Source organism: Suncus etruscus, chromosome 5, assembly GCF_024139225.1.
Source record: "Suncus etruscus isolate mSunEtr1 chromosome 5, mSunEtr1.pri.cur, whole genome shotgun sequence".
Classification (NCBI taxonomy): Eukaryota; Metazoa; Chordata; class Mammalia; order Eulipotyphla; family Soricidae; genus Suncus; species Suncus etruscus.
The window spans coordinates 96,842,765-96,868,679 of NC_064852.1; the positions used below are offsets into that span (position 1 = coordinate 96,842,765).

Here is a 25,915-nt window from a genome sequence, read left to right on the forward strand (position 1 = left end):
TCTCCAGATTTTTTTTTCTTTTTTTCCCAACAGTACCACATAACTAGAATCATCTTGTTCTGCCTCATGAATTGAGGGGGGGAAAATGGAGGGCACCAAGACCAAACAGTCATATAAACATTGAGTGGAAATAAAAGTTATCAGACTCAAACACCAAACTCAAAGTCAACGACAACAGAATCAATACCCAATCTACAAAAAGCTATACACAGAGGGGAGCAGTTACACTAGCAATTCGGGGGGGGGGGCAAACAAGGGAGATATGAGATGGGATGCATGCTGGAAACAGGGGTGGAGGGAGGACAACACTGGTGGTGGGAATGGCCCTGCTTCATTGTCACTATGTACCTTAAATATTACTGTGATTCCCTTCCCCCCCCCATCCCTGCTCCTTCCCCAGCCCCGAGCTTTGCCCGCCCTCTCACCCTCCTGCCTAAAAAAAAGAAAAAGAGGGCCTGGAGAGATAGCACAGTGGCGTTTGCCTTGCAAGCAGCCGATCCAGGACCAAAGGTGGTTGGTTCGAATCCCGGTGTCCCATATGGTCTCTCGTGCCTGCCAGGAGCTATTTCTGAGCAGACAGCCAGGAGTAACCCCTGAGCACCACCAGGTATGGCCCAAAAACAAAAAACAAAACAAAACAAAACAAAAAAACAAAAAGAAAAAGAAAAAAATATTACTGTGAAAGATTTGTAATTCACTTTGGTCACAATAAAAAAATACCGTATTTATTCAAGTATAATGTGCAGAATTTTCTACCAAAAAAAGAAATCAAAATTTGGGTGCACGTTATAAACAAGGGCTGGGGTGGGGTGGCAGTGGCGGCCAGTCCAATGAGGGCGCAGGCAAATTGTGAATTGGCACTGCGCCTTTTCCGGGCTACAGCCGCGCACTGTACGCAAGGGCAAAGAAAAAAAACCTCAAGAAACCTGGCCTATCTCTCTTGACATCCTGGGTTCAAACATCATGGGAAGACATACTAAAAGAAATGATCATCAAGAGTTTTTGGAAGACAGGCATCAGCAATCAAATGGACGGCACAGAAGACGACCTGCTGTGGAATTCAGACTCGGAAGAAAGTGAAGAAACTGGAGAAACAGATGTTCCTGCCATCTGGGACACTGATGAAAAATGAACTTGAGAAGAATGGGAACAATTCTCTAGTGTATCTGATGATCAATCTGACTTGGAAGCATTTTAAATAAATATTGTTACCGGTAATTTTATTTCAGATTGTGTTTATACCAGTTTACGTTGTCAATAAATGATTTTTATCATGGCCGCACGTGTTTAACAACCTTTTTTTTTTTTTTTTTGTCAATTACAATGCTTGGTGTGAAACAAAATTTTATACCGATTTTTAATAAAAAAATTAGGGGTGCGCGTTATACGTGGATGTGTGTTATACTCGAATAAACACAGTATTTTAAAAAAAGAAAGAACTCCCAGAAACCGGACTTCAATTAGGATCCTATAGAACCCAAATAAGGTAAAAGAGGAAGAAGATAACAAGAATTTCCCTTCTCTATTCAAAAAACAGACCCAGGGTCAGAGAGAAAGCACAGCGGTAGGGCACTTGCCTTGCATGAGGCTGACCTGGGAGGGATTCGGTTCGATTTCCGACATCCCATATGTTCTCCCAGCCTGCTAGGGGCAATTTCTGAGTGCAGGGCCAAGAGTGACCCTTGAGTTCTGCTGGGTGTGGCCCAGAAACCAATCAATCAATCAATGAATCAAATAAGGTTTAAAAAAAAAACAGACCTACAAGCACTATGATGCATCTGTGATTTTGGTTTAATATTAATTGCTAAATGTTCTTGAGTGTAATAAAATAGTTTAAAATTCAACCACAGTTAAAACAGTCCATAGCTCAGTTGTTTCACTAACCCCCACTGTCCTTCATGTCAATTATTCCAAATTCAAACAGCTTTACTACATATATAGTGACTTGTTTATTTTAATTGAAAACACAAAGTACCACAAAGGAAAAACATCTAAATAAATTAAAAGGCATTCCATGACACAATACACCAACAGTGAATTTTGGTTTTGCCTGTTACCTTCCACATGCAAAAGGGTTAAGCCACAATAATGGTGTACATGCCATTTTAGTTTTAGACTTATTTACTCATCACAACATACCCATGTTTCTATAGTCTTCCAAATTCTAACAGGAATACAATATCTCACTATATTAGCTCACTTTCTTCCATGACATGCATATTATTTCCATTTCCTATTATAAGTGCAGACATGAACAACCTCATGCATTTACCCTTTTAAACAACAATTCAACATTATCAACTTGGAAAAGCAGAGATCAGTGTTAACTCCACTGATTCAAATACAGATATACTAAAAATGTTCTTGACCATTAATCATTGTATTTAGCTCAGGGGAAGGGATCAGTGATAAGGAAAGAGAATTTACCTGTCATGTACCAAACCACAATAACAAGAACTCCAAACCCTGCATTCTTGTTTGCTATACCCAGACAGTTATTACTTGGTCATTTCCATGGAGTTAATCAAACATTATATATACAAACACATCCATGGGACCGCATGGCACTTGGGAGATTACCGACTATTTCCCACTTATTAAGATCTGGATCATATTTTTCAATGCTTTGAAGGTATGTTCCCTTCGAGTACGAGTAACCCCCGGTAACATACATGCAGCCATTCATGATGACAGCCCCACACTCCATTCTCCTTTCCATCATGGAAGCAATCTCTTGCCATTCGTTCTGTTCAGGATCATAGCATTCCGTGATTGTAGTTTGTCCACCGACGAGATAGAGTTTGTTTTCAAATGGGACTGAACATAAGCCATATTCTATTAAAATCAAAATAGAGAGAAAAAAAGCAACACTTGATTAGGATGATAAGAGAGCTCAGTATGATGACATAATAACATCTTTCACCATTCAGCAAACAGAAACAAAGTAGAGGTGGGTATTCTAACTCCAGTATTCACTTGGGTATATTAAGCTTTCACTAGAGACTGCAGTAGGGGCTGGATGGGAAAGTGCCTCACTGCTGTGCAGGCATGAGGCTTTAAAACTGATCCCTGGGTACTGCTGCCAAATGTGTGACAACCCTCCCACAACCTGGTCAGGGTACCACAGAGGAGCTTATTCCAGGATGCTTTTTATTCTACATCTATTTGTATAACATGGCAGCACTGGAGTCTGTCTGATAGGAAAACCCACCTAGGAACTTGTGTTGGCTAGCTACTTCGTCTTCGCTGCTTTGACTGAGCTGGAGGGTCAGCTGCTACCACTAAATGCCATTACCTTTCTTGCCTATCTAACTGCTTCTTGGCAAGTTAAGGACACAAGAAATTGGAAAAACACATCCCCAAGCCTAGTGGGGAACTTAGCCTATGACCCTAAGAAAATCTGAAAGACACCCAAGAGACTGTTGTGTGAGTCTGCAGTCTACCCTATGAGGGCACTGTGCCAGGTGGTTTCAGTTTTTCTGCCTTTTATATGTCACCCTCCTTAAGCAAACCTACTAGCTTGTTTAAGGAACCAGAATCCTTTGAAACTCCCTATCCTCTCTCCATAATAAGTCTTCCAGGTGTCCAGATGCCAGGATCAGGAGGGATCTATGAGGATCTAAGGGGGACAAAGTGAGGACAAACTGAGGAGCTTAGGTTGGTGCCTGTATATCTCACTTGCCTCCTTTTTTCCACACCATATTTCTTTTTCATTTATTTTGGGAGTTTTGGGTGCTACATTTGGTGGTGCTCAGGGATCACTCCTGGTGCGGCTCAGGAACTGGGGATGGATGTTGGGTTATCTATGTGCAAGGCAATTGCCTAACATCTGTCCTCACCAGCCTCACACCTACTTCTAATCTCAGTCCTACATTGCAAGTTCTCTGGGACTGTCAACCTCAAATTTACACTTACATAATTGCAGCTGCATGCTGGAAGAATTTGACAGAGCACTTCTATGACAGCAAATAAGTAAAATTTGAGCTTGCTGTCCCTTAACTGTTCTATTTGCTTGACTCTCTTCCTTTGGCAGATTGGGTAGATCTTCCTCCTTTTTGGCAATCAGGTCTCACTCTACTGTTCATATCTTCACAAGGACCTTCTTGGACCATCTAGACAGAAGTGGCCAGCCAGGTATCTCTACATACTGCCTTATTTTAATTCTCAGAGAAATTCTCTCTACCGAGTGTTTCTTATTTATAGTCCCTCTCTCCCTTCAAGCAGTTCAGAATTCTGCCCTACCCACTGCTCTGTTCCAAGCTAAGAATGGCAAGTATCTGTTGCCTTGTAAGAACTCAATAAATGTTCATTGGATCTTGGGATCTTGTACCCTATCATCACAGTATGTGCACCCATTACTGTGTGAAAGAAACACTCATAATCTCCTAATTAGTATGTTTCCATTTAAGAATTGAAGCGAAGGGGGAGGAGAGACAGTGATAGTACAGAGGGTAGGGCATTTGCCTTGCAAGCAATCAACCTGGGTTCAATCTCTGGCACCCCATATGGTCTCCAAGCCTTCTGGAATAATTTCTGAACACCATTGGGTATAGCCCAAAATTTAAAGAGAAAAAAAAAATTGAAGAGAGGGTTAAGGAGATAGTTCAAAGGGTTGGAAGATATGCTTTACATGCAGGCACCTTCATTTTTATCTGTTTTAAGGTCACAGCCTGCTATGCCCAGAGTTTATACCTGGCTCTGCACTCAAGTGTCATTCCTTGAAATGCTCTGGAACATATGGCATACCAGGAATCCAGCCTGAGTCAGGTGAGTGCAAGTCAAGTACCTTACCTGCTGTACTATTTCTTCAGTCTCTAGGAGTCTCAGTTTGATTTCTGGCTCTGCACAGTCCCCTGTATAGCACTGGGAGTAGCTCCTCAGCACCACAGCATGTGGTCCAAAAACCATAACCAAAAAGCAAAGAAATTCCTACTTCACATGCGTGAAGCCTTTAGTTTGACCCCTAGTAATAAACACCCTCATTTTATGCCCAGTACTGTCTGGTGTGACCCTACTAGGCCCCAGAACCACTTGAGTCTAAGCACCAACCATTCAGCCTGTAATTCCAGGAGTACTAGTTCTCTCACAGAGAAATTATTTTGAAAATTTTTATTAATACATTGTAGGTTGTTACAAGAATGTTAGTTTATGGTACCAAAAATAAATTCTTTTTTGTTTGACTTTTGAGTGATACCCAGTAGTGCAAGAGAATCACTCCTGGTGGTTCTTCAGGGAACCATTTGTGATACAATTGGCTACAGGTAGGCAAGCACCTTAACCCTTACACTATGTCTTTGTTCCCCCCAAGTTAAATTATTTTTTTTTTGTTTTGATTTGCTGTGTGTGAGGACCACACCTGGCAATGTTCAAGGGTTCTTGGCTCTACTCAGAAATCACTCTTGGCACTACCCAGGGGACTATCTGGGATGTCATGAATCAAACCCATGTCAGCTGTGTACAAAGCAACTGCCTTACCTGCCATACTATCTCTCTGGACCCCAAAGTGAAATTCTTAGCAGTAAAATTCTTGCTGTTAGGCCTTGAAGGTGAAGAAATATCTTTTTTTTTTTTTTTTTTTGGGTTTTTGGGTAACGCTCAGGGGTTACTCCTGGCTATGTGCTCAGAAGTTGCTCCTGGCTTGGGGGACCATATGGGACACCAGGGGATCGAACCGCGGTCCGTCCAAGGCTAGCGCAGGCAAGGCAGGCACCTTACTTTCAGCGCCACTGCCCGGCCCCGTGAAGAAATATCTTAAAAAATGGTCAATTTTTGTTTTAAATTCAATTTTATGAATGTAAAATTTCTACAGAATTTAACCATTTTGAATACCATAGAAAACTTTTATGAATTACATTAATATTTACATAAAATATCTGTGAACATTAACAATGATTCAAAATTGTTTATCAATTGTTGTGATTAAGTAATGTGATTGCAAATGATATGAAAAACATTTAATAAGGGCCATCCTCAGCAGTGGTTGGGGCAGTACCAGGGTCAGGTTATGGACCTGATGACCACTCGGAGCTACAAGTATCAGTGCTGGACAAATAGAGTGAGAGGCATGCTTTGCTAGGAATGTACTAGAACTGTGTTCTTCAGTCTTTCAGTGACTGTAGATATACACAGCTCCATGGATCAGTGGTTGAAGCCCCCTGAACTAGACCACTCAACTCTCCCTTGGCTTATTTTATTTTATTTTATTGGTATGTATGTTGGGGTCATTCCTGGTGGTGTTCATGGATTACTCCTGGCTTTGTGCTCAGAAATTATTTCTGGTAGGGTCTGGGAATGACAGGGATGAACCCTGCTAAGGGAATGCCCTATAGTTGTGCTATCACTAGGGGGCACCCCCATTTTAATTCTTTTTTTTTTTTTTTTTTTTTTTGGTTTTTGGGCCACACCCAGCATTGCTCAGGCGTTACTCCTGGCTGTCTGCTCAGAAATAGCTCCTGGCAGGCACGGGGAACCATATGGGACACTGGGATTCGAACCAACCATCTTTGGTCCTGGATCGGCTGCTTGCAAGGCAAACGCCACTGTGCTATCTATCTGGGCCCCCATTTTAATTCTTTTTTTTTTTTTTTTGGTTTTTCAGGCCACACCCGTTTGATGCTCAGGGGTTACTCCTGGCTAAGTGCTCAGGAACCGCCCCTGGCTTGGGGGTACCATATGGGACACGGGGGATTGAACCGTGGCCCTTCCTTGGCTAGCGCTTGCAAGGCAGCCACCTTACCTCTAGCGCCACCTCACCTGCCCCCCATTTTAATTCTTACAGGGGAAATCACATTCCTAAACATATTAAAATTTTATTAAATTATTCAAAGTTTAGGGGCCGTAGAGATAGCATGGAGATAAGGCATTTGCCTTGCATGCAGAAGGTCGGTGGTTCGAATCCCAGCATCCCAAATGGTCCCCCGAGCCTGCCTGGAGTGATTTCTGAGCTTAGAGCCAGGAGCAAACCCTGAGCACTGCTGGGTGTGACCCAAAAAACAAAAAACAAAAAATTATTCAAAGTTTATAAGTAATACTTTGTTTGACATCCTTGCATTATGTATCAAAATCTTCCTACAGCAGTAAAAAAAAGTTTAAAATAAAATTATTCTTGACAGTTTTTCTAAATAATCAAAAACAACACAATGTTCTTCATTGCTGATGCAATTTTTTTCTTTCTCACTCATAAGTGCCTTTTCTCATGATGGTCATGCTGGGAAGCTACTGAGGCTAAGGGACTGTCTCTTGCTTATGAGCTCCTAGTTCTACATAGCAAGAGAAGACACTCAGCAATATCTGGCAATGAACGTGAGAACACTTTCAAACCAAGCACAGAAATAACACCATCTGTCACGGCTGAGTTTACCGACAAGTATTTCATATATAGACTTGGAAGCCTGTATTCAGTGACAGAAGTGATGGTAATAAAAGCATGGAGGAATTCAGGGATAGTCATAATATTTTCAGGTATTCAACATCCATGAAAATGATTAAATTGTTTTTTCCAAGGCTGTGATTCAGTGGCAGATATAGCTCATGTTTGAGGTCCAGTGTTCTCTCCTCAGAATGAAGAAAAGCAAATTTTTTCCTATTATTTTCCTCGCTGGAAAATAGTAGGGGGACTGGAGAGATAGTACAAGAGGTAAGGCACTTCCCTGGCTGGAACTGGTTCAATCCATTCCACAACATTTGGTCCCAGAGCACTGCCAATGGTCATCCCTGAGTGTAGAACCAGTAATAGCACCTAAGCACAGATGGTTTTGAGCCAATATTAGCACTCCCCTCAAAAAACTGGGAGCTATAAAGGTTATCAATTATATCTCATTTTGATAGAAAGTCAGGCCTAACAGCTTAAACCAATTACCAAAGATGAGGTAAGTAAATAAAAATCAAACTCCCTCCCCCACTGACATAGCTCTTCATAGGATTTTTCTCCTTGATTTACTGTTCTTTCCTGTTTCGTGGCCCTCTCTAAGGCTGTTTTCTTTTCTTTTTCTTTGTGTGTGTGTGTGTGTGTGTGTGTGTGTGTGTGTGTGTGTGTGTGTGTGTGTGTGTGTGGTTTTTGGGTCATACCTGGCAGTGCTCAGGGGTTACTCCTGGCTCCATGCTCATAAATTGCTCCTGGCAGGCACGGGGGACCATATGGGATGCCGAGATTCGAACCAATGACCTTCTGCATGAAAGGAAAACGCCTTACCTCCATGCTATCTCTCTGGCCCCTCCAAGGCTGTTTTCTAAAATTCTTCCCATATCCATATTGCTGATTCTATTATTCAAGGCATCTATCTGTTCTCTCCATCCTCACAGCCATTTTCTGAACAAAGAATTCCCCCAAACAGCTTTTCTGGGCCATCCAACTAGATTTAACTGCACAGTGGAACTCCTGGGATCTGGGAGTGATGCAAGTAAGTAGAGCACATGTATTGCACGTATGAGGCTCTATGTTAATTTCTACATCTTTGTAATTAGCTCCCAACATATAAAAATAAAAATTGAACTCATCTTCTCTCCTCTTCTTCCTTTCACTTGAACCCTCTTTCAGGGCTCCCTCTATTACCAGTCAACTTGTCAGTGCTGAATGATTGTCAATTCCTTTCTTCCTTTCCTTTATGCCCAAATAAGGAAGCTGTCATACAATATGATCAAGTATTGTATCAATAATATCTTTCCATCATCACTTTTCAGGCTCTCAGCATTTCACCTGGTTCATTACATTAGCATCAGCAGATCTCCTTTCTTGTCTCTCTTCCAACGTATCCTTTAAAAAACACTTTCTATTGAGGTGCAATTAACATTGAGCATTACATTAATTTCAGATGTACCACACAAGCCATTCATTACCTGAATACAATGTGAAACAGTGACTGTAGAGTGCTCCTCTTTACACTAGAATTGATGGGATCTGAGTGATTGCATTTGCCTTGCATGGAGCTGACCCTAGTTTGATTCTTGGAACCTGATATGGTTCCCTGAGTCCACCAGGAGTAAGTCTTGAGCAGACAGATCTGGCCTCAAAGATAAAGCCAAAACAACCCTCCCCTCAAAAAAAAAAAAAAAAAACCCTAAAATTGATAAAACATCCTTTTGCTCTGAAACTTGTGATAGTTCTCCATTCAAAATATCTCTAGGATACTGTGCAACAGTTGGTAACAATGTAAGGCCTAGACCTAGGTTCCCTGGCACCACATGGTCTCCTGAGTAATGCTGGGTATAGCTCTGTAGGCTCCCCGAGCATAGGGAGGTTTTGGTGATCCCTGGCACCGCAGGGGCTTAAGTTTGAACTTTGGGCACATTTGGCCCAGAATTAGTGGCAGTGGCCTCCAGTCCCCTTCATCACTGCTTGGCAGGGCTCCCAAATAAAAAACTTCTCTTAACTGACATTCAAAGCCTGTAGAACTCTATCATCTATCCTTCCACATATCTATCATTCACCTACTCTCCTCTTCTGCCAAAAAATCCTTTCTCGAAACTACCTTGCTTAATTATAGCCATTCTTTAAGGCTTACATAATTAACAACCTACTCTTGGAAATTTTCTATGATTACCAGATTCCCCTTAATTATACACAAGCTCTTTCTGCCCTCAATTTCAAAAGCATTTATTTGCAAGACTGTGTGACATGTTCTAGTTATGTAAATATATTTGCCAATGATTTGGAATTCCTGTAGTAATTGAGAAGTGCTCTTAATAATTTTGTTATTATTTTTTTATTATTATTAAATATATTTTTTATTTAAGTAACATGATCATATTTTGTTATTATTTTTATATAATAATTGGAACAATATTTCCCCAAATAGGGTTTCAATTAATGTAGCTATAAATTTTATTATATTAATTATTATAAATAGGGCCCGGAGAGATAGCACAGCGGTGTTTGCCTTGCAAGCTGCCGATCCAGGACCAAAGGTGGTTGGTTCGAATCCCGGTGTCCCATATGGTCCCCCGTGCCTGCCAGGAGCTATTTCTGAGCAGACAGCCAGGAGTAACCCCTGAGCACTGCCGGGTGTGGCCCAAAAACCAAAAAAAAAAAAATTATTATAAATAATGTTGAGGCTAATAGAATTATAGTACCTTGTTTTTCTTTTTGGTTTTTGGTTTTTGGGCCATACCCGGCAGTGCTCAGGGATTACTCCTGCCTGTCTGCTCAGAAATAGCTCCTGGCAGGCACGGGGGACTATATGGGACACCGGGATTCGAACCAACCACCTTAGGTCCTGGATCAGCTGCTTGCAAGGTAAACGCCGCTGTGCTTTTTCTCCAGGCCCAGTACCTTGTGTTTCAACTTGTTACCTCACCTAAAGTTTGCTAAGGAGAGAACATGTATATGCTTTTTACAAAGTAATAATCATTTCCACAGCTAATATACTCTGTCATGAAAAAGTAAAAGGGTTTTTTTTTTTTTTTGGTTTTTGGTTTTTGGGTCACACCCGGCAGCACTCAGGGGTTACTCCTGTCTCCATGTTCAGAAATTGCTTCTGGAGGGGCCGGGAAGGTGGCGCTAGAGGTAAGGTGTTTGCCTTGCAAGCGCTACCCTAGGACGGACCGCGGTTTGATCCCCTGGCATCCCATATGGTTCCCCCAAGCCAGGAGCGACTTCTGAGCACATAGCCAGGAGTAACCCCTGAGCATCAAATGGGTGTGGCCCAAAAGCCAAAAGCCAAAAAAAAAAAAAAAAAAAAAAGAAAGAAATTGCTTCTGGCAAGCTCAGGGGACCATATGGGATGCTGGGATTCAAACCACTGTCCTTCTGCATGCAAGGCAAATTCACTACCTCCATGCTATCTTTCTGGCCCCGAAAAAGTGAAACTTTTAAAGATTAGGAATAAAGCTCACTCTTCTTGATGCTCTGAATACACACACACACACACACACACAGACAAGAATAAGGGGGCCAGAAAGATAATACAGTGGATAAGGCACTTGCTTGTACTCGGACAGCCAAGGTTCAATCCCTAGTATACCATATGAACCCCCAAGCACCATCAGGAGTAATTCCTGAGTGCAGAGCCAGGAGTAACTGCTGAGTATTGCCAGGTGTGGCTGCAAAACAAAACAACACAAAATAAATTAGGAATAAGAGTGTTTGTTTTGGCAGCATATAATAAACAAAATATTAAGAATAAGAAAAGGATGTCCACTTACCACTGTTATTCAACACAGTATATTAAATCCTAATCAGAGCAATTAGGCAGAAAAAGGCAGCTAAAGTTATCTAAATTGTAAAGGAAGAAGTGAAACAGTTTTAACTTAAATTATTTCTGTATAACATACTCAGGAAACCTTCAAGGCTATACTAAAAAAGAATCAATGTACAAAAATATCTGTTACATTTTTACATATGATGAAATATAAGAAAAAGAAATGGAAGACCAACTTATAATTGCATCAAAAGGTGTTAAAAATTGGATATAAATTTAACCAAGGTGGAGAAAAGACTATACACCAAAAACTCTAAGACACTGTTAAAGAAACTGAAGAAGACACAAAGAAATAGCAAGACACTGAGTCAGCCTGCAATGGAAGAATAAATACTGTTAAAAGTGCTATCTAGTGGTCGCTTCGGCAGCACATATACTAAAATTGGAATGATACAGAGAAGATTAGCATGGCCCCTGTGCAAGAATGACACGCAAATTTGTGAAGCGTTCCATATTTTGTCCCCTTTTTCCTGAAGCCCAGTGACTCTTGGGAAACGGGTCTCAACTCCTGCCATATCTCGCCCCATGCCTGCTAACCCAGAGCCACACCTGATGCTGTCCCCGGAGCCTGCAGTTCCAGGCTGGACATTCGACAACTTCTTTAGGGCCAGGAGTTCTATAGCAACAGTGGGGTAGCCAGTTGCCTTCTGGGTTTGATCCCGATTCCCCATAGGGTCCCCTGAGCATCCCCGGGTTGATGACCAAAAATAAATATATAAATAAATAAAAATTAAAAAGTGCTATCTAAAGCAGTCTGAAGATTCAAAGTAATCCTCATCAAAGATGTAATATTTAAAAATCTAAAAATGTGTATGAAATCACACACATCTAAGTAATCCTGAGGAAAAAACCCACAAAAATGAAGGTTTCTGGGATTTGTCCTCTATGTTTGTTCCATCTTTGGGGAGGGGGGTACATTCGGTGGCACACAGAATTACTCCTGGCTCTATGTTCAGAAATCACTCCTGGCAGCCTCAGGAGACCATATGGAATGCCAGAGATCGAACCCAGGTAAGCCACAAGGCAAATAACCTACCTGCTGTGTTATATCTCCAGCCCATTTGTTCCTTATGTTGCTTACATATTATGCTTCATACTCTAGCATAGTTCATCCAAGTGCAATAATAGAAACTTCATTTTTTCTAGATTACTGCTGGCCCATTTTATTTCTTTTTATATAAATGTGATTTTCAGAAGTTACTTAAAATAGTAGGCCTGTTCTATAGATAAACAATTAATTTTAATGAAAACTTCCAGCTGTTAAAAATATTGAGGGCTGGACTAATAAAACAACAGGTAGGGTACTTCCCCTTCATGTAGGTGATCTGTGTTTCATCCCTAGCATTCCATTTGGTCCCCAAGGATGCCAGATGTGATTCCTGAATACAGAACTAGGAGTAAACCCTGAGGACTGCTAGTGATAGCCCCAAAACAAAAACAAACAATAAATAAAAGCTGTATCATGTTCTCTAACTTTAAACTAGGCTACATAACTTTAATCAGACATTATGGTATTGGAATACAAAACTGTCACATTAGCAATTTTGAATCTAACGGAGTAGAAATAAATCCATATTATATGGACAACTAATTTATGACAATAAAGCCAAGAAGACAGAAAAGTCTTTTTAATAAATGCTGCTGGGGAAAAGTGGGTAACCACATGTAGAAGAATGAATCTAGACCACTACTTCATACCATACACAAAAATTAATACAAAAAATGTTTAAAAAATTGAATGTGAGATCTGAAACCATAAAATACACAGAGGACAAACATAAGTGAAAAATTTCTCAACATCAGCCTTAGCAACATTATTTCTGGAGCCCCCAGCAATTCTTGTTTTTTGTTTTTTTTTTTGTTTTTTGTTTTTTTTTTTTGTTTTTGGGCCACACCCGGTGATGCTCAAGGGTTACTCCTGGCTATGCGCTCAGAAGTCGCTCCTGGCTTGGGGGACCATATGGGATGCCGGGGGATCGAACCCCGGTCCGTCCTAGGCTAGCGCAGGTAAGGCAGGCACCTTACCTTTAGCGCCACCGCCCGGCCCCCGCCCCCAGCAATTCTTAGAGAGGCCAAAATATTTTACATACCATGGGAGACAAATAGAACATACCAGTATACTATATGCCAAGTCCAGAATAAATACAATGGAATACTAAAACTTTACAAATGAAATCATGTGTTCCCACTGATGTACAGTGTGATCTAGACTTTCTGACTAATTTATAATTTCTCCCTTTTTAATTTTATCTTTTTTTTACTTTGGTTTAAATCTCACTGTTTTTCAGATTCTGACTACATGAAACCTGGAGACAGAGCTATCCTCCAGCCTGAACATAATTTTTAATTGGCTCATCACGAACATTTAAAATTCAGGAAATTTCAAATAAAATAATGATTTCCTGCCTTTCCAAAACTTGGGAGCTCTGGAAACCAGAAATCACATCTCCTGGCAGCCATCCTTGCACCAAGTAATAGCTGACCCCTTCAGGTGAGGCTTTATGCTTATGTTGAGGTTTCTTTCACTGTTTTCACAACACAGTCCTAGGTGGCCTGGGTTTCCTTATTTCTTTCAGTTCTCCTCTTGTCTCAGAACCCTTCAAGGCATTTGACTTTATAAGCAGTACATTCTATTAAGGCTAGAATTTTGTTGTTGTTGTTTGTTTATTTTGTTTTTGTTTTTGTTTTTGTTTTTGTTTTGGTTTTGGTTTCTGGGCCACACGCGGCGTTGCTCAGGGGTTATTCCTGGCTATCTGCTCAGAAATAGCTCCTGGCAGGCATGGGGGACCATATGGGACGCCGGGATTCGAACCAACCACCTTTGGTCCTGGATCAGCTGCTTGCAAGGCAAACACCGCTGTGCTATCTCTCCGGGCCCGTTTATTTTGTTTTTGTTTTTGGGTTACACCCGGCAGCACTCAGGGGCTACTCCTGGCTCTATGCTCAGAAATCGGCCCAGCAGGCTCAGGAGACCACATGGGATGCCGGGATTCAAACCACCGTTCTTCTGCATGCAAGGCAAATGCCTTACCTCCATGCTATCTCTCAGGCCCCCAAGGCTAGAATTCTTTTTTTTTTTTTTTTTTTTTTGGTTTTTGGGCCACAACCAGCATTGCTCAGGGGTTACTCCTGGCTGTCTGCTCAGAAATAGTACCTGGCAGGCACGGGGGACCATATGGGACACCAGGATTCGAACCAACCACCTTTGGTCCTAGATCAGCTGCTTGCAAGGCAAACACCACTGTGCTATCTCTCCCGGCCAGGCTAGAATTCTTAATACGCATCAGTGGCCCCTCCTCAGGCAGCATTGAATCTGCCTTATACAGGTATAGCTTTAACTACACAAGTATAGCTGGGATATTTTTTGACTATTACCATATTCACTTTCATTTTAAAATATGATCCTAGGGGCTGGAGCAGTGGCGCAAGCGGTAAGGCATTTGCCTGGCACCAGCTAACCTAGGACGGACATCTGTTTGATCCCCTGGCATCCCATATGGTCCCCCAAGCCAGCAGCGATTTCTGAGTGCATAGCCAAGAGTAACCCCTGAGCGTCACTGGGTGTGGCCCAAAAACCAAAAAAAAAAAAAAAAGATTCTATTGAGGCAACACTGTTTTATAACATTATATAAATTTCAGGTGTATTTTGGTACTGATCATAACATAGTGTACAAAGATACTGAATAATAATTCAGTATCTTTGTACACTATGTTATGATCAGTACCAAAATAGTCTAGCTTCCATCTTTATCCATATAGTAAACTCCCCATTTTTTGGGTTTTGGGCCACACTCAGTGACGCACAGGGGTTACTCCTGGCTCTGTGCTCAGAAATTGCTCCTGGCTTGGGGAACAATATAGGTTGCCAGGGAATCAAACCACAGTCCGTCCTAGGCTAGCACAAGCAAGGCAGATGCCTTACCTCTAGTGCCACCGCTTTGGCTCCAAACTCGTTTTTGTTTGTTTGTTTGTTTTTAATAATTTCAAATGCCTTACCTTCATGCTATCTCTCCGGCAACGAATGACAAGTCTTTCACAGTTATATATATATATTTTTTGCATTTTGAGTCACAGCCAGCAGTGCTCAGGGGTTACGTTAGGTTCTCAGCTCAGGAATTACTCCTAGTAGTGCTTGGGGAACTAGATGGGATGCCTATCTAGGTATCATGAAAGGTAAAACCTGGTCAGTAGTATGAAAGGCAAACATCCTATCTGCTGTACTATCGCTCTGGCTCTCATACAATAAATTTTATTTTCTCTACCCAGTTCCCATCTAATAACCACCAAACTGTTCCTTATATCTAAGAGCTTGTATTTCTTGTTTGCTTTGTCTTTATATTCTACATGTAAGTGAAATCATTATATTTGACTTACTTCCTTAGCAGAATACTTCACATCTTTATTTATCTATCATTGGGCACTTTTAGATATTGTAAATAATGATGTATTGAACATAGGATATATATATATATCTTCTGAAATTAAAGTTTTTATATTTTTTGGATTATCAGAAGTGGAATAAATTATCAGAAGCAGAATAATTGGACCATATGCTATTTCTCATCTTAATTTTCTGAGGAATAATCATGCCTTTTTTGTGATTTTTTTTTGGGGGGGTCACACCCTGCAGTGCTCAGGAGAAACTCCTGGCTCCATGCTCAGAAATTGCTCCTGGCAGGCACGGGGACCATATGGGAAGCCGGATTCGAACTGATGACCTTCTGCATGAAAGGCAAACGCCTCCATGCTATCTCTCCGGCCCCATAATCATGCTTTTTAAAAAGAATAATAGTTTATCAGTTTATACTCTGACCAGTTTATGCTTCTGAATATAAAGTATATTCTCTTTTCTATACATTCTCATCAGTGCATATTATAATCTTTTTTTTTTTTTTTTTTGGTTTTGGGCCACATCCGTTTGACGCTCAGGGGTTACTCCTTGCTATGTGCTCAGAAATCGCTCCTGGCTTGGGGGGACCATATGGGACGCCAGGGGATCGAACTGCGGTCCATCCTATGCTAGCGCTTGCAAGGCGGACACCTTACCTCTAGCGCCATCTTCCCAGTCCCGCATATTATAATCTTTTTAATAATATTGCTCTGGTGTAATAATTGCAAACTTTTGCTTACTACTTGGTTATATCTAGTTGTGCTTTTGATTTGCATTTATTTCCCTGATAATAAACTATCTTAAATATCTTATGCCTCTTGACAGAGATATGATTCACAAGTTATCTTCTTTTTTTTTTTTTTTTGGTTTTTGAGCCATATCTGGTGATGTTCAGGGTTTACTCCTGGCTATGTGCTCAGAAATTGCTCCTGGTTTGGGGGACCATTTGGGACACTAGGGGATCGAACCAGAGTCCATCCTAGGTTAGCACTGAAAGACAAATGCCTTACTGCTAGTGCCACTGCTCCAGCCCCCTGCAAGTTATCTTCTCTTCTTCCATAGATTGCATTTTCATTTTGATGATGGTTTTTTCTTTTTCTTTTTTGGTCTATTTTTGTTTGGGGCTATACCTGGCTGTGCTTAAGGCTTACTTTGGTTCTGTATGCAGGAATCACTCCTGAAAGTGCTCAGAGGACCAGATGCGGCGCTGGGGATCACTTAGTTCAGCCACATGCCCAGGAAGCACTTTACCTGCTGTACTCTCTTCAGTCCTTAATGATTTTTATTTTTATGAACAGAAATGTTTTAGTTTTATATAGTCTTGTATGTTTATTTTTGACCACTGTGCTATCACTCTGACCCCTAAAGCTAATTTATAACAAGGACTGACCTTGGGCAGGACTTTTATACTATCTGTTTCTCCACAACCTGTAAAATGCGTAGCCCTCAGTTTATTGGACTGCTGTGTGATTTGAACAGATTAATATATGTGAAATATTGGAATATTAGTGCCTGGTACATACTGATTAAATGCTAGCTATTACTCAATATGAGGTGTTATCACTGCTTTTCATTATAATGTCATTAGTCATAGCAGAAAATGTAGTGGTGTTTGGGCAAAGATAGCTGGGCAACTATCCCACAATATCTTCAGAGCCAGAACAGCCATCAGTTAAACTCTCTTTTACGCTAGCCTATGGTACATGAAGATGCAGCATCCCATCTAGCTGTGTGTCCCATGAATCATGAGACAAAACAAATGATGCATGAAGAAATTACTAAAGTAGGAAAGCTTTACTTATTTAAGGAGAGGCAGATGGCTCCAACTTTCTAGTTCAGGTTGTACAATCAGATGATTTGAATTTGAACCTTGGTCCACCATTTCTTATTTCTTTTTTCTTTTTTTTTGGGGGGGTCACACCCAGTAGTGCTCAGGGGTTATTCCTGGCTCTGCACTCAGGGATCACTCCTGGCAGGCTCGGGGGACCATATGGGATGGTGGGATTTGAACCACCATCCTTCTGCATGAAGGCAAAAGCCTTACCTCCATGCTATCTCTCTGGCCCCAGGTCCACCATTTCTATGCTCTGAAACCCTGGGATAACTTACTCTCCTTTCTAATTTTCTATTTACAAATATATAAAATCAGGAACAAATTATGTCTATTAGCAAACCTGTAGTTAGAATATAAATTGCATATACAATATCTAATCTATGGAAAGTATTTAAGAAGGTTAACTATTATTTTTCTATTATTCCCTCATAGTTCAAGCTTCTAAATTTCAATTATCCTAGCTAATACACTAAAAAGAAGCTGATCTTATATTGGAAAATGTTTGAAAGTAGTATAGTGAGTCTTGCCAAATTTAAAAAAAATGCTTAAATACATGGTCTAACTATAACAGACTATAGCTTATGCTTTCCCCTGAACTCCTGACCAAAAAACAAGTCAAAGACAAAAGAACACATAGAAATAGGCCTTTCCTGTGGGCAGATGAAATGTCACTTATGGCTGTTACGTCAAAACCAGCATAGGGCTCTGCATATTGTAGGAGAAAATGCTTGGCTATTATTGAAGGTCTCCTTGTATTATTGAAACTCAGATAGAACATGTTTCTAAAAGAAGAAACCACCTCTTGATCTGAATAAAAGGGTACTTTTCTCAATTACTGATAAATTAGAGCTATTTAACTATCACTAAAAAAGTGTGTTTTATATAATGCATGTAGTCAATGAAGAAAACACAGTAAGTGAAAAGGAAAACACTGTATTTTCTGGCATATAAGATGACTTTTGAAACCAAAAAAAGGCAACTGAAAATTGGGGGTCATCTTATATGCCGAGTATATCCCGAAAAATGTTTCAATATGCCGCTAAACGAAAATTGTCTGAATATTGCCACAAAACAAATTTTCCAACTCGATCCTGCACCAATCACTGCCAGGCTGCTCTGATCGCTTCTCTAACTCAGCCAATCCAAGCAGGCTTTTTATGCATGCAAATTAGACAATGTTCTGGACCCGAATCTACACTGTCAAAAGCCTGCTCAGATTGGCCAGAGTCAGAGAGGAAGTCTATTACAGTATAACCTTTGGACCTTTGCTTGTTGTGATTGGCTCACTGTGGAAGATGCAGTTGCAGCACAGGAACATTCTATCTTATTCAGCAAATATAGGCCTAACCCTATGTTTTAACTGTAAAATTAGGGGGTCGTCTTATACACCCGGTCGTCTTATACGCCAGAAAATATGGTAACAAAGAAAAATCTAAATGGAAAAAATTAGAGAGAAGCACAGAGGCTTGGTGTCCAAGACAGTCCAGCAGGTACAATCTTCCCTTGCACAAGGATGGTCTAGGGCCTAGGCTTATCTCTGGCATCTCATATGGTCCTCTGAGACAGTCAGAAGTGATTCCCGGGTGCAGGACCAAAAATAACCCCCAAGCATTACCAGGTGTGGCCCAAAAACAAAACATAAAAGGAACCACAGAGGCTTAAAATGTGTGTCATAAAAAGATAACAGAAAAGTATTTGTAAAAGTTTATTTGTAAATAAACTGTGAAATTATTAAATAAATAATATCTGAGACCATCATAAATTTAGCATTTTCTATTTCCAGTTCATTTTGGTTTTGTTTTTGGGTCACACCCAGCAGCACTCAGGGGTTACTCCTGGCTCTGTGCTGAGAAATTGCCCCTGGCAGGCTCAGGGGATCATATGGGATGCCGGAATTCAAACCACCATCCGTCTTGGATCAGCTACGTGCAAGGCAAACACACTACTGCTGTGCAATCTCTCTGGCCCCTCCAGTACATTTTTTTTAACCATCTTTTATGCTAATCTCCCAAACTTGTCCCCTTTATGACAGCATTTTGTTACCTGGATGTGGACTAGAGGTGATGAGACTCCACTCGTTGATGTCTGAATTGTAGCTCTGGACTTTGTCATAAGTGCAGCTTCCTCTGTAGCCACAGTGACCTCCAATGACGTAGATAACTTCATGTAAGACACAGGCAGTAGCATTCCCCACACCTGTGTTGTTCATTAAGAAGCACATATTTATTTCATTCGGTGTTTGCGGTCACACTGAGCTTACTGTTTGTTATTCCTTATAGCAGATGAAAGGGATTGAGAGACAAGAATGAAAAAAAGGGCCAATGTGCTGAAACTGGTAGGCTGTCTCCCTCCAGATTACTGGAGCCTTCTCACAATAGAGCAGGCCAAGTTTCTGCCCTGTTGGGAGGGCTCAGTGTTCCACTACCACACTGCTTCTGCTCAAAGTTAAACAGTCCAAATCCAGACCCCATGACCCATTTTCTCTGCGCAGAACCTGGTAGGCCTAAGACAGCATGGTGCTTACTACTCCTAGTAATATAGCCTTGGCAGCACTCAGCTTACTATCTCCCAAGTTCTCTGTAGGAACACAGAAAATTAGATGGGAAAGTAGTGTAGAAGCCCACAAACTCAATTATTGAAAACAATAGCACAGAAGCTCAATTAGCACCTAACAACTCGACAAATCCTCAGACAGTAACTTCAGTAACACCAATATGAAATATAGGTTGTAACAAGCAATATAAAATAATTATTTTATGCCTGCTAAGGAGACACTGCTAAGCAGGGGTTTAGGGTGGGGATAACTTGGGATAGTGGATGCGGGAAGGTCACACTGATGGTGGGATTGGTTTCAGAATATTAGCTACCTTAAATGTATTATAAAAAACTCTGTAAATCACAGTGTTTAGAAAAAGTTTTTTTTTTTATTTTTGGGTCACATTCAGCAGCACTCAGGGGTCACTCCTGGCAGGCTCGGGGGACCATATGGGATGCCGGGATTTGAACCACCGTCCTTCTGCATGCAAGACAAATGCCCTACCTCCGTGCTATCTCTCTGGCCCCTGTTTAAAATTTTTTTTTTTTTTTTTTTTTTTGGTTTTTGGGCCACACCCGGTAACGCTCAGGGGTTACTCCTGGCTATGCGCTCAGAAGTTGCTCCTGGCTTGGGGGACCATATGGGACACCGGGGGATCGAACCGCGGTCCGTCCAAGGCTAGCGCAGGCAAGGCAGGCACCTTACCTTTAGCGCCACCGCCCGGCCCCTGTTTAAAATATTTTTAATGAAAAAAACATACATGCTTCTTTTTTGTTGTTGTTGTTTTTTGGGCCACTGTGTTCAGGGGTTACTCCTGACAAGCTTGGGAGACAATATGGAATGCCAGAGATCAAGCCAGAGTCGGCTACACGCAAGGCAAACTGCCCTATCTGCTAGGCTATCGCTCCAGTCCAACATGATTCTTCTTGTTTCTTTGTTTTGGGGGCAACTCTCAATGGTGCTCAGGGCTTATTCTTGGTTCTACACTCAGAAATCACTCCTGGAAGCCTCAGGGGACCATATGGGATGTTGGGTTTTGAGTCCAGGAGGCTGCATGCAAGGCAAGTGTCCTACCCACTGTATGATCACTCTGGCCCCAAATATACATTTGGAAGGATCACAGCCTTTGGTTTTGGTGGTGCTAAGTGAAAAATATGGTGCCAGGGATCAAATCTAGGCATTCTGCATACTAAACATGCACTCCAGCACTTTGAGCTATTTCCCAGCTGTATTTGAACTCTTTTAAAAGAGTGTGAGACATTCACACAAATAACTAGAACATTGGGTGCAGAATGAAAGCACTATTTAAAAAAAAAAAAAAGAAAGAAAGAAAGAAACGAACCACTGTGAATGTTCACAGCAAGGAAATACAGCTTTCTCCTAGAGAAATCACAGCCAGAAGCAACAAAATTTTACTTAGGATTTAGTAGAACAGCTTTGGGTGGTAGCAGTGAGATGAAATCACCCAAAGGATAGGGCAAGGCAAGGGTAAAGGTAAGCTGCCCAATTAGATCCCAGCATTTCTGGGTTGTTGTAGAAGAATTAAACTTGGCAGAGAAAACAGAAGATAAGTGACTAAGATTCTTGATTATCCAACTAAGAAATCTGGAATGAAGTCAGTCAGATTTTTTAAATTCTTAAACAGAGAAAGGGAGGAATTATAAATGAAAGGTAGAATTGGCCCCACTGCCAAGTACTTAAATTAAGAAGAGGACATGAATTTGGAGAAAAGGACATGGAGACGCTTCCATAACCTCGTTGGAGACAAGAGTATATGGTTCTGAGATGAAAAAATACAGAAAATACAGAGGCTAGAGAGATAGTATAGTGGCTAAGGAGCTCAACTTGCACACAAACTGTTCCAGGTTTGATTCTCAGCATTAAATATGGTCTACCAAGCTCTGTCAACAGAGAGCTCTGTCAACCTGAGCACTGAACCAGGAGTAAGATCTGAGCATTGCAGTGTGTGGCTCAAAAGAGAACAAAGAGAAAATTGGAAAATACAGATGCCACAGGAGGATAGAAGGGAAGAAGGGAGGAAGAAAGATTAGGTCCCTTTAATCAAAAATGTCTTTCAACCAACTTTTATTCAGTAGTGTTCTATCCAGGTGTTATTTAATGCTGTTACACATTTCTGTAACAAAGCAAAGGTGAGTCTATTTGCAGGGTAATTACATTATGGGAGAGAAGTTTTTAAACAGTCAAATACGTATTAATTTCTTTTCTAAACATCATTTTACCTAAAAAGGAATTGAATCTGGTATTTGACTATACGCAATTAAAGCTCCCTTATCAAACCAGGCAGTTGTTTCATGACATGAGGACAAGTTAAACAACTGGGGAAAATCCCTTCTCTGGATGTCCTTTCTAAAGGAGCCTACAAAATGTTCTTTCTCGGGGCTGGAGCACTGGCGCAAGCAGTAAGGCATTTGCCTTGCACGTGCTAACCTAAGATGGACCTCGGTTCGATTTCCCGGAGTCCCATATGGTTCCAAGCCAGGAGCGATTTCTGAGCACAGAGCCAGGAGTAACCCCTGAGTGTCACTGGGTGTGGCCCCAAAACCAACCAAACAAAAAATGTTCTTTCTCAAAGTTCTGCATAAGCCCTCTCACTAGACTGTATGAGGACTCCCAAACTGCACACAACTAAACAAGAGTAAGCCTTCCAGAGATCTCAGAAGACTCAGACTTCAAAGTTAAAGCCTAAACTTTGGCATTTCAGACTCGGTTAGGGGGGAGATGGCCTCTGAGCAAGGGGGCTTCCTGCTGCACTGAGGCCACAAAAAGAACATAAGTGCGTTTTTGCAGCCCCAGTGTGTGCAGACACACACTTCCATCCTGAAAGAAATCCTTGACGTTACAAAGCCTTTTTATTTCCCAATTAAGGACCAGAAGTAGCAGGTTCATTATAGCTGCTGAATGCCTGGAACTGAACCTTATTTCCTCTGTAAGAGAAGTCAGGAGTTGCAGAACCATCCTGGGGAGGGAAAAGAAGGCTGGCGTAGAGCCTGAAGACAGACGCTCCCAACCACTGCTGAACTTTGGGGCATGCTGAGAGCAAGATATTTCTGGACTCACAAAGCTGGCATGTTCTTCTCTTCAGAGATACTCCTAACAATAATCCCTAACACTGAACATATGCTTACTTTCTCTGTTCAACATTTTCACTAAATACTCTCAAAACCCTAAGCTGCACACTCTCTGTGTACAGGGGGATAAGACGCAGGGAAATGAAACAATTCACCCCAGGTCACCAGCAAGGAAGTGGGGCATTGGATTTGGCCTCCAGCAGTGTGCCTGATCACAAGGCTCTTCTGCTTCTCAGGCTTCCTGCTACTCGTCCAAGGATCACACCAGGTCAGATTCCCAGGCCAGCTCAAATTCCCACAGCCTCACTAGGATTAAAAAAGCAACAGAGAGGCCTGGGAAGAAACACTTGGGGTAAAAATGACACAAACTTGGTAACAATCTACCAGTTGTTTCTGTGCAACTCCCCAGCACCAGTGAATAAATGTAATTGAATAAGATTCTAGTTTAAAGTTTCTTTTCCCTCTGGAGACAAGGAGAGCAAAGCTAACACACAGCATTGACCTGCAGCAGCAAATACAGTGTTTATTTAAGTGTTTATCAGACAGATAGCTGGAACCAAAAGTATTCTTGGGAGTCTCCAAAGAAGGATATGGAATCTGCCTTTCTCCTTTACCCAATGGAATAAGCCTAGAACCACAAAAGGCTCGGGCTCTTTGTCTTTGATTACTGAGGGTATTTAATTTGTTATATCCCACAAGGCTCAAATCTTTAGGGATGGGTAGGGGAGGAAAGAGAGAAGAAAATATGATGCTAGAAATCAAACTCAGATCCTCATTTATGCAAGTTCTAAGTGCTCTAATTGCTAAGCATTTGGACAGGCTGGGGATGCTCTACTCCGCTTCTACTTGTAACAGTGGGGAAAACATTATTTTTATAATCCACTCCAAAAACAACACTAGATAAGACTCCACAGAGATAAATTCCCTGTGACAACATGGGAGGACCTTGGGGGGGGGGGGGATTATGCTAAGTGATATGCAACAGAGAAAGACAAAGACATAGATTTCTATGCCACTGTGTGGCAAATAAAAAAATAAAACATACAAAATCAATTCTTTAGATTCTGATGAGGGGAGAGATATGAAGGAGAAAGTAGATTGGGGAGGATCAACTATGCAATGATAAATGTTAACTAGATTTTTGATGATGTTGACAATGAGGCATACACATACAGGGATAAAAGTATAAAGCTCTATATCTGAAATATATGCAGTACTGATTTATAGACCAGTTTATGTTCAATTTGTAAAAAATATTGCAATATAATTAAGTTTTCTGACTTCGCCCGAACCATCTAAAAAGTGCAGAAAACCATAATCTTGTACTCACCTTTTATCATATTGGCAATTGGAATCCACTTCTCTTTTAAGGGATCATAGAACTCAGCTTCTTCTGCGGGGGCCCCTTTCCTATAACCGCCTAGAGCATAGACACAGCCACCCAAGGTGACAGCACAGTGGTAATACCTGGCATTGAGCATCGGCAAACCTTCTGTCCATTCATCATTTTCACTGTTATAGATCCATACCGTGTCGAGAGCTTCGATATTATCTGTCCTGTAACCCCCAGTCACATAAATGTTGGGTCCCAGGCATGTGACACCATAGCTCTCCCTAGTATAATCTGGTATCTCTGCTCCCTGAATCCAAACATTGGTCATAGGATCCCATATGTGGACCTCTGATAAAGGATGCCAATAATAGCCTCCAATTATATACATTGTGGCTGTGGACCTCTGGGAAATCTCCTTCTGCATAGGATTCAAAGCATTGTATATGAGTGATCGAATCTTATTTTCGGTGAGTAAGCAGCTTCTTTGAAGGCTTAAAGCTGTTTTCAAATACATTGGATCTATGTCCATATTGATATAGCTTAGTAGGTTATACAGGCATTCAATTCGATTTTCTATATCGTGAGCTGTCCACTTAATAACTGGCTCTATTATAGCCTCTTCTTTCCAAACACTGAGATTCTTTCTGGACAAGATAAAAAGAAACTTTTCAAGGCTGATTTCTAGAAATTCTTCTTGTTGCCAAACGTCCTTAAACCTTGAACACAGAATTCTTCGCGATTCCTTCTCTAGCTCCGGACATACATGAAACTCTGCAAAGGAGTGCATGCCAATACAATTATCAATATCCAGGTGCCTTACCAAAAACTGCTCGCAAGCTTTCTTTACGGAAAGGAACTGGAGCAGATCAGCTGCTTCGAGCAGGCTTTGAACATTTCTTTTAGTAATTTCAATTTGGGAAGTGTATGCATAATTTACCAGGGCTTCCAAAATATCATGGTGGATGCCAGAGATCTTTATTTTATTTTTAAATTTTTCTTTCATATCAGCTGTGAACATGGCCTTAAAATAATTGCTGCAAGCGGCTAAAACTGCTCGGTGACAATGGAAGATGATACCAGAAGGACACTGCAGGGTAATATCAGTAAATAATCCATCCACGTAAAATGTTCTGAAGGCATCCAGAATATCCACTGGATGAGCTGAATCCTTGAAAAGATAAATATAGTCTTCTTGTCCTTTTAGAGCCATGGCTGCAAGAAAAATGAAAACAAGAAGATTGTCAAGTGTTGCATGGGACCTCAAATAATGGCAAGATTCCAATCAGGGTGATTGGCATCAGAAATACTTCCAAAAGTAGACTATCTCTAGGACTTTAAGTTTAAAGAGTTGTGAAGGACTGATTCATAATTTACCGGACAATTGATTTCAATTTGGGGTTGGGGCTGGAGAGATAACATGGAGGTAAGGGATTTGCCTTGCATGCAGAAGGACAGTGGTTCGAATCCCAGCATCCCATATGGTCCCCCGAGCCTGCCAGGAATGATTTCTGAGCATAGAGCCAGGAGTAACCCCTGAG

General features: G+C 41.1%; 1 protein-coding gene and 1 non-coding gene across 2 annotated transcripts; one reads left to right on the forward strand and one right to left on the reverse strand.

Annotated features, from left to right (window-relative positions):
* Positions 1 to 1,938: 1,938 nt before the first annotated feature.
* KLHL23 (kelch like family member 23) lies at positions 1,939 to 25,587 on the reverse strand. The gene is made up of 3 exons (XM_049773428.1): positions 24,375 to 25,587; positions 19,463 to 19,615; positions 1,939 to 2,835 (listed from the first exon to the last, which is right to left on the reverse strand). Exons 1-3 carry the CDS (start codon positions 25,585 to 25,587, stop codon positions 2,525 to 2,527), a joined length of 1,677 nt encoding a protein of 558 aa, XP_049629385.1. The 3' UTR covers positions 1,939 to 2,524.
* LOC126010612 (U6 spliceosomal RNA) lies at positions 11,548 to 11,654 on the forward strand. The gene has a single exon (XR_007496632.1). It is a non-coding gene; the product is annotated as a U6 spliceosomal RNA (small nuclear RNA).
* Positions 25,588 to 25,915: the final 328 nt, after the last annotated feature.

Excerpts from the sequence above, each read along its gene's own strand:
- KLHL23 (XM_049773428.1), bottom strand. The coding sequence starts at position 25,587 with ATGGCTCTAAAAGGACAAGAAGACTATATTTATCTTTTCAAGGATTCA. Across the intron at positions 19,616-24,374 it reads AATTGCCAATATGATAAAAG|GTGTGGGGAATGCTACTGCC; the intron begins GTGAGTACAAGA and ends TGAACAACACAG. Across the intron at positions 2,836-19,462 it reads CACCTCTAGTCCACATCCAG|AATATGGCTTATGTTCAGTC; the intron begins GTAACAAAATGC and ends TGATTTTAATAG.